Source organism: Sphaeramia orbicularis, chromosome 10 (assembly GCF_902148855.1).
Source record: "Sphaeramia orbicularis chromosome 10, fSphaOr1.1, whole genome shotgun sequence".
NCBI lineage: Eukaryota > Metazoa > Chordata > Actinopteri > Kurtiformes > Apogonidae > Sphaeramia > Sphaeramia orbicularis.
Window position 1 is genome coordinate 33,029,592 of NC_043966.1, and position 13,512 is coordinate 33,043,103.

At 40.3% G+C, this 13,512-nt stretch overlaps 1 protein-coding gene across 4 annotated transcripts in view; it reads right to left on the reverse strand.

Moving 5' to 3' along the window:
* Positions 1 to 721: 721 nt before the first annotated feature.
* The window catches only part of n4bp3 (NEDD4 binding protein 3), a 39,998-nt gene continuing 27,207 nt past the window's right edge, over positions 722 to 13,512 (reverse strand). For 3 of the 4 annotated variants that reach the window (XM_030145953.1, XM_030145954.1, XM_030145955.1), the window contains exons 2-10: positions 9,000 to 9,280; positions 8,755 to 8,917; positions 7,146 to 7,358; positions 5,130 to 5,251; positions 4,820 to 5,015; positions 4,644 to 4,736; positions 4,304 to 4,555; positions 2,630 to 2,888; positions 1,828 to 2,222 (exon numbers count right to left, since the gene is read on the reverse strand). In XM_030145953.1, coding sequence (XP_030001813.1) covers positions 1,828 to 2,222; positions 2,630 to 2,888; positions 4,304 to 4,555; positions 4,644 to 4,736; positions 4,820 to 5,015; positions 5,130 to 5,251; positions 7,146 to 7,358; positions 8,755 to 8,917; positions 9,000 to 9,247 — 1,941 coding nt within the window. In that variant the 5' untranslated portion in view covers positions 9,248 to 9,280. Of the gene's footprint in view, positions 2,223 to 2,629; positions 2,889 to 4,303; positions 4,556 to 4,643; positions 4,737 to 4,819; positions 5,016 to 5,129; positions 5,252 to 7,145; positions 7,359 to 8,754; positions 8,918 to 8,999; positions 9,281 to 13,512 lie in introns of those variants that run through there. The other variant, XM_030145956.1, reaches the window with a different exon arrangement.

Below are 13,512 nucleotides of genomic sequence, written 5' to 3' on the forward strand. Positions count from 1 at the left end.
TTTACATAATGTTTTAAATGCCAAGGTAAGAGCCATGTGAGTCAGCTTCAGCTCATGACTATTTAGTAACAAACCATGTATTAAGACAAATCCACAGGAGTTAACTCTTTCTCAGCTTTTGTTCACATTTCACAATCTCACACCATTTTATACGATGCTGTCACTAACGCCTCCCTATACACAGAACACATTTGGATGGAAAAATAGTGTGAAAAACTCCTTTCCTGTTGCCAGATCTGTGGCACCCCCTCACTTTTTATACATTAGAAGGTTATTTTCTTGAGTAAACAGGGATCCTCCTGTGTTCCCATCTGAGCCCACCTTCCGCCTCTGCTGTCTGTGCTGCAGGAGATGGTATGTGAGGGCTGGTTTGGGTTGAGCAAGGAGGGCCTTAGGGAGCGGCTGAGATAAGGATCCAAGGCTAAACCTCTAAAAGCCACGTTAGTCCCCAAAGCCCCGCCGCTCTGTTGTTCCTGTTGTCATAAACCTCCTGTCCTTGGCTTTTATTGGCACGCTCTGTGGAGATTTTAAGCCCCTTCAGAGCAGGCAGGCGTCTGGGCCGTAGGGTGAATGCCGTAAATTACAGTTTTACCATTTTGACAAGCGACGTCGAGCAGATTTAATTCAAACTACAGCTGAGGGAAAAGCCTATTATGGAGTATTTTGTAGCATCAGATTACAGCAGAAAATACCACCAGGGCAAACCAATTACAAACTTATATAACTGTTCATAAATGTTTATTATGAATCCAAAACAACACATATATACCTCGTATTTATACTGTACAGTTTCTTTCTTTTTTTTTTTTTTTTTTTTTTACCAGTAAATAGACAACAGTCACAGTAAGTTGAAAGGTCAACTCATAGCTGGTTTAATACAATACAAGTTTTACCTTTGTCATGCATTCGTTGTTATTGGCTGGGTCTGTGCAACAAATTGTACCAATAAGCAGGGCAACCATATTAACCATCCTCATCTAATGATCGCATTTAAAGACGGAGACAAGTACGCCCCTTTAAGACAACTGTGTGCTTAGGAAACAAAAAAAAAGGCCAAGAAATCTTTAAAACAACCATGTACAAAATATATTGATCTCAGCTGCATGACAAAAATAAGTCAAATTTCCAGTTCCTTCAGTCGGTTACACAGTTTTCCTCTTGGCTAAGAAACCGCATTAGTATCTTGGCACCAGACAGCTTTAATCCTCCGTACTTAAACCAGAGATACAGCTTTCCTCCCAGAGCCCAGGTGGACTCTGGATCACAGAAACCGTCTGCACAGCCTGAACAGGTGCTAATATGTTACAGGGCCACATTAAATCCCTTTGAACCCTTTGGTTACTGTCACAACTATACAGCGCTCCAAACCTAAAAGTAACTACCAAATGAACACAAAATAGTACCAGAGCATCATTTACAGGTTCATGTTTGAACAAGCGGGACAGTCTCGGTGTTTGGGGGAAGTTTAGCTGCATATTATACAGAAATGACTCTTCAGAAGCAGAGTATTGTGATGCAGCTAATGGGATTTTGTAGGAAGTTGTTTCAGTTTCTGCAGAGAAACATGGGCCGGTAAATAGTCTAAGTATGGAAGTCTGTGGAAGTATATTCAGCCAGGAAAAGAATACAAGACACAAAATGTGTGAATAAATAATAAAAATAGACACAACTGCAGATACTGAAAATGATTTGACTTAAATGGAAAGTGTTTTATCTGAACTATTTAAGTATTGTATCTTCTGTTAAATGTTTTTTTCCTGGCAAACGTTACCTCGCATAGGAACCAGAGGGAGAAAACATTTTGCATTGCAAACAAGTCTATCACATTCAAATCTCAGATGATTCGATCCTGTCTATCCACGGCAAACCAGATCCAGGTCTATCCTTTGGACTTCCCCCTGTTCTCTCACTCCTCAGCTCTGGCACTTCCCTTTCCAACGTCCCACTTCTGCTTCCTCCTTCGCCTCCTTCACCTCCTCCTGCTCCTCTTTCTTGCTCTCGGCTTGCCCTCAGCTGCAGCAGCTCCCTCTCCAGCGTCTCATTGCGGTGGTACATGTCTAAGTAGCTGGCCTGCAGCTCCTTCTGGTAGCGGATGACCTTGTCCTTTTCTGTCTGCCATGTCTGCCTCTCTTCCTCGAAAGCCGTGGCCTGGGCCTCGCTCTGGCGTCGCTCCAGCAGCAGCTCCGCTCGCAGTCGCTCCTCCGTGGGGCCCCCGCAGCCTCCTGCAAACACGACGTTCACATGGTTTCAACTATGGTCCAGCAGAGCCGTGGGGGAAAATATAATGAAAGACATTGGCTGCTTTTAACTCTGCTCCTGACCTGGATCTTCAACTAACCTGATTTTGAGTCCAAGTATGTAAACATCATAACTCAAAATAACCCAGACAAGCTCGAGCTGTGTTGATAAGAAACTCAGTTTATTTGCCTCCTTTGCTCTGACATTAAACAGAGATCTTTGGCATATGAAAGTCTTGCTCCCATCTTGGTTAAGTAGGTTTTCAGTGCTTGTTATGTCTTTCCAGCACGATTTTTATATATTTTATTTATTCACAGACTCACTGTTGCTGTTATCTCTGCTTGTGACGTCTCAAAATAACCAGATAAACTGTAAACACATATAAAACTACCTGTTGCCCCAGTTGAAGAACTCTCCTCGGCTCCTTTTCCGTCCTCCCGACCCGTCTGAGAGGGGCATCTGCGCCGCTGCGTCCCCTGCAGGACCAGCTTCAGTGCATCTATCTGGTTCTCTCTGTTGCGGAGCTCAGTGCGAGTCTCCCTGAGCTGGGTCTTGAGCTGGAAGATCTCGCTGAGCTTCTGGGTCACCTCGGCTTGAGAGTCCCGAAGCTGCTGTTTCAACAAGGAGATTTCCCCCGACTTCTGACAAACCTGAGAGAGAAGGTTACACTGCAGCTGATGAAAAGGATCACTACTAAACAGAGGCACTTTACCACAACATGAAACATGCAACTTAAATTGAAACTGACTTTTGTCTCTTTCCTTGTTTTTCACTTAAGTCAACTACAGTACAACTAATACCACTAATAAATCTGAAAGAAGATGACAAAGTAATGGGGTATATTTGATACCATACCTCCTTTCATTCCACCTTTTTCAGTTTCTATAATAAAGGCTTTCTATGTAATACTTGAAAAAGATTAAAGCTGAATATAACATAAACTAAAACTATACCATAAAATAAAGCTATAACATATGTTTAAACTAGTAAAATTAAACTGAAACACTAACCAATGGAAAAATCTAAAGTATAATAACTTCACTGAGACATAAAGGTCTTAGACTCTAGGAGATCATACATTTTTGGTAACTGGACAGACCTCAGTATGATTGTTTTAACAGGACAAACACAGGCTGGATACAGTTACAGTGGAAACCACATGTAGTGGTAACGTTTTTAGTGATCAACTATTCACTTATACACGGATACAAAAGCCTGATAATCATTCCCCTACGAAAGCTGTTAAAATAATTAACTTACAGTAATAAATGAGTACAAAAACAATTACTACTAGTTTGAGCTGCTCCCTTTAAGGGTCAACACAGTAAATCTGCTTCCATCTGACCCTGCCTCCTCCTACATCTACCTGCATGTCCTCCATCATCACATCCATTAGTCTCCTTTTTGCTCTTCCTCTTTGCCTCCTGCTCCATCTTCATCCTTCTACCAATTCTCAACTCAACTTTACTATAAAGTACTTTAAAAATAACACAGTTGGCTAAAGTGCTGTACACAGACATAAAAACAAAACACATAAAAGAAAGACAACTAAAGACAATAAAATTCATTATACATTAAAACAACAAAAGCCAACCTCTCACACTGAGTTAAAAACCGAAGAGCAAAAATATATTTTAAGATATGATTTAAAAGCAGAAATTCGGCCTGCCTGATGTGCAAACGTAGTTCATTCCACAGTTTGGGACAGTGACTGAAAAAGTCCTGTCACCTCTCAGCTTCCTCTTTGTCTTAGGGATGTATCACAGGTCAGACAGATCAATACATTCACTATTCCTCTGAACCAACTCCATCTGGCCTCTCTCACTTTGTCCCCAAAACCTCCAACCTGAGTTGTCCCTCTGATGTGCTCGTTCCTAATCCTATCCAACAGATCAAGGTAATTACAGATCATTCTCAGTAATAAATCTGAGTATTGGACCGACAAATTAAAGGTTTGGTTATAATCCTCTTAAAGTGATCACTTTGACCTGGACAGGGAGACAGTGATCACTTTAAGTGGTTTCTACTGTGTCTCTACTTGTCCTCATCTCATCTAAGTCCTTACCTCCCACTGCGTCTCCTCCAGAGTCGGACTGGTCCTCTTTGTCCTGGTCCCGGCCTCTTGGCTCCTTTCCCTCTTCAGGTTCTCCAGCTCCTCTTCCAGTCGGCTCTTTTCCTGCTGGGCCTTATACAGCTGCAGCTGCAGGCTCCGCTGAGACCGCTGAGCATGCTGGGAGACTTGACGCAGCTTGGTGGCGTACAGACGCTTCAGCTCCTCCACTTCCTTCTCCCACAGACGCTGTTTCCCCTCGAACACCTGCGTGCAGTGAGAAGGTGGGGGTGAAACTTCAAAAGACAGGGGGGCTTTACAGGCTGACGGCTGACATAAAGACAATGAGATTCACCTGAACGATGGCGCCCTCGCTCTCATCCAGATTCCTTTTCATCTGTTTGAGCTCATGTTCCTTCTCCACCAGACGCTCCTCCAGATCCCGCACCTGAAACAAAAACAGGGATGACTTATTGTGTAAATCAAACCCAGCATCTCCTCCTCACCTCCATCGGTCTGTTCTGTACTCACAACTTCCTCCACAGATATGGAAAGGGTCCATTCATAAGGGGGCGGAGCTTCTCCACCATGCGGGGCCAGGCGACTGAGGGTCGCCATGCTCCGACATGCCATCTCCCCTATGGTCACGCCCCCTGCCCCTACCGCCTTTGGACTCAGCGTGGTGCGGTCCAGGGAGCCGATGGTGTTAATGTGGCCCATAGATGCACTAGACAAAAGAGGGAAATCACACAGGCTCTGAAAATCTCACAACCCACACAGTCATTACCTTAAAAATCCTAGTGAATGTGAACAGAGCTGAGACAATACTGCTGCAGCAAACCTGATGTGAGACAGATGTGGGCGGAAGGGCGGCCGGTACGGCGGCAGGCTGCTCATGGAGTTATGGCCTGAGTCTGACAGGTTATCATCCTCCTGGCTGATCCCACGTACTGAAGACAGAGCCTGCACAGTCATTAACACAGGTATGCATCAATAACACGAAGGATTTAACACATCATGCATTTTACTTCAATATAGTGGATCAGTAACATGGAAAACCACTACTAACTGTTGTACACTCACAGTCAATGAAAACTTTGAGACTATATTTTTCGACATAATTTTTATTTTGAAACCCTAAACTGGAATTTTTTCATATGAATCATTTGTTTAGGATATTGGCATACAGAAACAAAAATCTAAAGTTTCAAGAATAATTTCAAAACAAAAAACTTAACAAAAGAAAATGGCACCTGCCAAACACAAAGTCACAACATTCAATACCGGGTATGGCCTGGTTGTCACCTTCTCTTGCCCTGGACGCGGTCTATTGTCAACAGAGCCTGTCGTGTTGTGGCCTTCAACCAGGTTTCTGATTGTGGGTTGGGAACAGCCCATACATAGGCCTGGCTGTATCACTGTAGCTCAAACCGGCCTCCACCATACCCAGTGCCCGGAGACGTTGTTCATGTGCTAGACGTGGTATGATGCTGTTCACTGGAATAACAATGGTGGCCTTTTTTGGGCCTTTATATAGGCCTTCAAAACCAATCCTCAAATTGTGCAGATACCCACTGAGTATTGCTCAAAATGTATTTGGTCCACTTTTGCAAAGAGACCAACCCATGTGCAATGAACCGTGGCAACATGACAACTCATCATTATCTCAACTACCCGAGCACTAAGTTATCAATAAATCCACAATGAATAATTACAACCCCCCTACAAGTAGAAATATGCAGACATTTCTACCTCAAAGTGTCTATTGACTGTCAGTATAGTTACATAAATAAGACATAATGTATTCCCAAACAAGACTGGATTAACATGTGGCTGCACCAAACACCTGACACCTGGACTTGGTCAGCCCATAAGATCACCTAGACCTCCCGGTTCATGTCATGGATGTTCTTGAAAAAAAAAAAAATCCTTTCTCTCTGTACAGTACATGCATTCAAAGCGTCACCATATACTTATTTTTCATTGGATTGGGTTGAGATTGGCCCTGAATGGCCATGAAATTCTAGAAAGGATAATTGCAACAGGTACTCCTGTAAATAGTTTCTGGTGAAATAATATGAATACATCTTTCAAAGGCTGATATTTCCTTTATTATTCAAGGTATAATAAGTAATGTGATTCAGTATTAAGTAAGTGACCGTCACAGATCCTGGTAAATATAAGCTGATAATGAACCTCAAAGCTGAAAAACTCGCATTTTGACTGTATTTTGTGAAGCAAGATTATTTGAATTACCTTAAAACATCTTTGTAGCTACATAGTCACATCCATGGCAGATTCATGGCATTTTTTAGATGTTTTATTACTCCATCATTTAATAATTATTTCAGAGGCAGTTATTTGTACTGTACTCACTTCAAGGTTTTCTATCTCTGTAGGATAACTAGTGAAATGTAAAAACTGCTTTGCTACATCTTGATTTCTTTCATATTAGGGAATTTCATCTTGTCATGTGTGTTTGCATTTGTTTGACTGTTTTCAACTGGATGATAATATTCACAGCAGTCTGGAATTGTGAAATGATAAGCATATTGACAAATGAATGGAGATTAATTTTTTGTCCAGAACCTAATTAGGTTGAGGAGTGACCGACGTACTTAAACATATATTTCTGCACTTGTCACCTCTTATGCAGGGTATGAGTACTTTTTGATCAATGTATTTTTATTAAGTCTTTCAAACATACAGAAAAAGTAAGACAAACACTGTGACATATAACAAAGGAATAAGCCGCCAAAAAACAAAACAAAAAGAATGAAAGGGTTCCACAATGTAAATTACCCAATCACTTTGCACACAGCACAAGGGCATGAGTTCTGATCATATTTTAGGATACCTTGTTACCACTTGAGGATGGTCCTCCATGACGTGAAGGTGAGGAGGAGGAAGAGGAGGTGGAGACAGCTTTAGGGACATGGGCGAAGGCTCTGTGAAGCCCATTGGAAAGACCGTGGTCTGCATCGTCCAACTTGGACGACGGATAGAGGTTTTGCATTGAGCTGAAGTTTTTGGGGGTGACAGGCTTGAAGGCTGAAGACCTGAAACGAGCCTGTAGGAAAAAGATTTAGAAATTTTAGCGGATGCAGAGAGGAAGTAGCAGGCAGAGGCTGAAGGGGAGAGGTGCTGCCAGTAAAGAAGGTGGATGTGAAACATAAGTCACAACATTTCTATTAAATCAATACACTTCCACCCTCTTTGTCCTTAGTGTTGATCAGTTCAAGTGAGAAAAAAAGGTGAGATTTGATTGCTGCTATAAATTCAGAATACAACACATGACAGAATATCAGTCTGCCGGCAAACAGGAGGACATTTAAGGTTGATTTATGTTGGTAACCAGCTATGGGCTGTCACATCACATTGATAGGCTGCATTTTACTGCCAGGGATGTATAAATGTGATACTGATCAATTTACCACAGCTCCACTGACTGTATATCATTTATAAAATGAACACAATGGCTGCTGGGAAGTCATTTATCTGCATCTGTTACAGATTTAGTGAATGAGACTCAGTCTTTGTCTAATACACCAGGACATGGTCTGGTACCATCACAACAAGAAACACAACCAGATCTCATTCAAGGGGGAGTCTGATTTAAATACCTGTTTTTATGGGTGAAAAGTGAATAAATCACACTATTAACACGTACAATAAACACACTGCAAAAGACAAATAAAAAACAATGTATGTGTGCTGTGCATTCACACAGATGATGTCCCAGCTACATACTAATATGTTCATATCTTATGTTTTTATCATTTTAATTGTTTTAAAACTTTTTCTTCAAGATTTCAGAAATATTTGTCAGGTTCTGACCATAAATAGTCATTTAAAACTACAATTAACCATCTAGTGTCTTCAGCTTTTACTCAGGAAGAAAAATCTAATTTTAAACTTAAATAAGAAATATTGATTTGACACTAATTGTGATAATTACTGAAAACAATTGACACAATATTTATATCATGATATTTCAAATCAACAAAAACGGGAAGCCCTATAAGCTATAGATGTGACATGGCTTTATTTTACTCCATCATTAAATTAACACTTGTGATAACATAATTTTTCATAGTTTTATTTTCACTGGTTATAATATGGTATTCATATACTCTTATTATTATATTTCAGACATAGTTATGTTTTCTCTCTGATATCTGTTGAGACTGTTTTTCATTCAGTTCAGGAAACTTGCATACTACAATGTGATTTCTGTCATATTTCATACTCCAGTTCTAAGCTAACAGTAGCTTGTGTTACACTGCTGCTGCTATAGAGGAGCAGAAGGTGAGCATTAATGGAACGAATGAAAGTAAGCCTTGGACAAACACAGGCAAGGGGGGCATTTTAAGCTATATCATGATTTGTTCAATTACATACTGCTTTAACAAATGTATTCAGAATTCTTCAGACCCAAATATCTGTGATGTAAACATATTTCATACCTTTTCGTATTTGCCCGCGCTTGGCAATGAGTTTTTTGTCAAATCCACTTCAGTGCCGTCTTTATTGTAGACTTTGGCATATACAGTGTCGTCATCATGAGCGCTGAGACCAGAGATTACGTCCTTCTTACCGTCACTGTTCACACTTCCTTTAGGCTCTTTTCTGTATAAAAACACAGTATATCATTTAATATGTACAGACTATTTCATCTTGAAAATAGCAGTGACTCTGCAGTAGAACACACCTGGTGATGTTGAGGTAGTTGAGCAGTTCTCTCTGGGTGAAGCCCTTCTTCAGGAGCCCGTTGCTCTGCTTGGGTCTCACCTGAGGCACTGCACGGCTGCCTTTAGTCGGTGAAACATCTGGCCGTTCCACCAAACTACCTACGCTTCCCATGCCGCAACGGGAGGAGAGGGGCTGGGCTGGGAAGGGGTTTCGGAAGTTTTTACTGGGGCCACGGGTCAGAGGAAGAGTCTGGACTGAGGTTGCCATTGGTTACAGGACTTTGTGAGGAGATGAGGCGCTCTGTAAAACAGGGGTAGAAGAGAGTTAACAGGACGTCTGAGAGACACGCTCAGAAGTATTACGATAAAAATGTCAGTAATTATCTTGACAGGTTTTTGAAGAAATCAGGCAGTTCTAAAGTATTTATTACTGTCAGACCATGGTAGTAGAGGGAAAACTTTTAAAACAAGTGGTGCCTGGCACAACAAACCCCACCCCTTACATGTATTATAGCTTATTTTGGCATCAATCCAGCTGATGTCATCATGTCTATGCATGTGGTGATGTCAGTATATCAATTGCCTCTATATAGGTTCAAAGCGTGAAGTAAATTGAAACAAAATAGTTGTTTTTATAGGAATTTGAAATGTTGCCCATTATATAAGTAAATGGGAGAAGAAAAAAGACTTTCAAAATTCCTAAAAAAATGTTAATTTTGACCTACTTTATAGATGTAATCACATCTATTCTGGGTCACTAGCAATCTATATACCCAATTTGGTATGAATTCAACCAGTAGTTTTGCTGCTACAGACATGTGAAATTTCACCCATTAAAAGTAAATGGAAAAAAAAAAAAGAATTCAGAAATTCAGAAAAAAATTTAACTTTGAACTATTGTTCCCAAAATATAATCTGATCTATTCTGCATCACTGGCAATATATAAACCCAATTTGGTATGAATTCAACCAATAGTTTTGCTGCTAGAGTGTTAACAAACAAAGAAAGAAACAAACCAAGCCAAAAACAATACCCCTTGCCTCCCCTTCCTGGGGTGGGGTAACAATTTATTAAATATTAGAACATTCTTTCTACATCCAACCATGATACAGTTTTCAAGGGCTTTATCTGACATAGTAAAAATACAACCAAAACCCAAAAGAATAATGCATGAAATCAGGGAAAAGGATAAATCTGGACACATTTTTCTAGCTGACTGAATCAGGTTCTGCTTTGAGATGCTTTTAAAGACCCTTGTTGTACACTTTTAGTACCTTTTAAATTATTGGTGGTGTTGTATATGTATATTTTTATTATGCTATTTTATGTATGGTTTTAGCACTGACTTTTACTGCGTTTTATGTATATTTTTAGAGTGGAAGTATGGCTGAAATTTCTACTTTCTGTAACTTCAGCTGCTGCTGTCTTGGTCAGGACATTCCTGCAATAGAGCTTTTTAATCACGAGTCATTTTTTCCTGGTTAAATAAAGGTTAATTAAATAATAATGCGATGATAATAGCTTTTGTTGTGTTCTAAAATTATACCATAATAAATATCACTATTGTGTAATTGCTCATCCCTAGATCATGTAAAGTGTTAATAATGAGATTAGAATCACTGCTGTATGTATGCGTATTCAGACATGTTTTACATTTTACACGAGCCACTGTGGAGTCACTTTGAAGTATAAAGATCTGCACTTTTTACTCTCCCTGACTGAAACTGCACCTCCTGCCCCTGTTACTTCCCTGAGTGGATGTGGTTTTACCCTGAGGGAGCTGACAGACGTATTATCAGCTGTGTTCCTCTGTGCAGACAGCTGTCCCAGAGCACAGCTGGAACAACTGAGCTTCACAACATCACAACATGGCACTTCATTACAAAACACACACACACACACACACGTGTCCTTTGCGCAAACCCTGACTGTGATTTGACACTTTTATAGTTTACATATACTTGGAAATTTGCAAGTCCGATCCTTTCAGAAGTGCACATTTTTCCATCCTAACAGCAAATCAATGGACATGTGAAACAAACAGTAGGATTTTCCTCTGAGGAAAGGTATCATATATCACTTTATGATCCTGTTATGTAACGTAGATCCAACTATGTCTGCCGCACGGCTCGTTTACTTGAAAAAATATCTTAAAAATCAGTATTAGCACACAACATGCATTATGATAAAACTGAGTCAGATGATTGATTGGTGATTTTCCTGCGGAGTTAATGTCTAAATCACAATGTACCTTCAAAAGATATGATGGATGGCTAATGGATGTGGGCTTCCTGTCAATCATTAATGTCAGGAAAATAAAGTAATTAAAGAATGATTAGCATTTTCTCTAAGATGATAAAAAAGACTACAGCACCTAAGAGGCTCTGTTTATTGTCTGACCAACTCAAGTGTCTTCATTCAACACACCAAATCGTCTTCATCAGACCTGCATATCCCCTCCCTACCTTCTTTTCAGACAACCTCATTAAGGATCACTATTGATTTCACCTTTCTGACCCTCTCTCTTCCCGTGCATAAACACCCCCAGCAGCCATAAAACATTCTCAAGACCATAAAACACACAAACACGCTGCGGTCTTTCCGACTATAAACAGGACCCGAGGGAGGCAAGTTCTCCCTTAGTGCTTAGCCAGCGTATGTGGCACCCAAAGAGCAGGCAGGGTTTAAAGAATCCCACCACAGGTTTGGCTGGTTTCAGACCTTTAACTAGTAAACTTGAGCACTTTATAATAACTTTAAGAAGAGAAACATCAAAGGATTAAAACACGCTTGAAATGTGGAATTCGTCACTAAGAGTATTTCCTGCTCTTGTTGAATAAATGTTAACCCATCAGAATTTAGCTGCTGCACTGTAAATGTAAAGTGCAGCCTATAATTTAACATGGGCTTTAAAATGTCACTACAGATCATGTTCATTTGGTAATTTCTTCTTGATGTTTGGCAGGTGACTGTTGGCATGTCCCTAATGCATCAGCAAGTCGAGTTTTTATGCCTCTTCTGTTGGTACCAGACCTACAGTATCTGCACCATCAAAACACTGAAAATGAAGCAATAAATGTTTTACTGTGATGAAGTCATTAGGTTCCAGGCTGCTTCTCAGACTATTCAATGGTGTCTGAAAGGAATGAGTTTGTATAATGCATGTAGGAGGGCATCAGTATGGTGTTGCTCAAATAAGCATTGACAGGTCCATGGCTGCATGTTAGATCGAATCTGGGCTTATTTTTAAAACAGAAACTGGGTCGTGTGCTGCCTGGTTGTTTTCAGTACAGTACAGTCATGACACACGCTTACCTTTAAGGAATTTCCCTGAGTCGCCATCACACATACAGCATACCATGCAGGATACATAGACGCCCGCAGTGACACTCTGGCATCTCCTTTTGCTTCTAATACAATCCACATTTATGAAGTGCTTTGCACTGCTGGCCTCACCAGTTATAACAATTATGCAAATGGTCCAAATAGGCAGTGAGAGCTGTGCAACAGCAACTTCAGCCCACTCCACTCAGGGCTCTCAGCCAGACCCAGATCAAAGCAGCCCAAGCTGCTCATGTTTATATTCATGAGGTACTATTTCCCCCCAATATAAAACTTTCCACTAAAGCATCCGGCTGCTAATAAGCTAATACAATACACACAGAGGATCTGTGCAAGTAAAGAAACCTGATAATCAATATGATGGATATTAGAGCCTTACCATTTGTCAAGTCAGGCAAATTAACTCAACCACAACCTGAAAATGAGCAAGAAACAGGAAAAAAACACTGAACAGCAAGATGTGGTTGCAAGAAGAAAAGTAATACCAATTGCATGGGAGTATTTAGGCAACAGAGGATGACACTGACTAAAACATGTACTTTATCAATGAAGCTTTTATTGTGAGTCAGACACAACATAATTCACCCTCCAAGTCACTTCAAAAGAGTTGTCACTGTGCTGTGCTCACCTGCCTTAATGTTTGACACAAAACCAGTTGTACAGCATTAAAGGTCCAGCAAGCATGGCTTATATTAGGAGAAGCATTTAGATGTAAAACTAATTTTTCAGCTTTTATTAATCTAAGATGAGATTTACTTTTGTAATCATTGAACTGATCAAAGCTTTAACTAAATGTGATATCTTTGTTTGTCATTAGGAACACATCTTAAAAACAAAGGATGCATGACCCTCATTTAATTTAAATACTACCAGGTAAGAGTCAAAACTTTAGTGTTACATCAATACTATTTTTATTTCCTCTTCAAACTTCACCTTAATCATTCTAGAAATATTAGTCCAGATAAAGCTGTTGAAGTCCTCTGGTGGAAGCTTGCTACATATATCACATTATTTTTCAGACAGAGTGCAACTCTCATGAATATAATCAATACGACACTCTGAACAAGGGCCTCATATGAGATCCAGTCCAACCAGGAAGTGTAGTCTTCCTCAGTAAGGTCAGGTCTGAGTGGGACATAGACATGATGGATATGAGTCAGTGCAGGTCATGTGGATTGTGTATGCGTGAG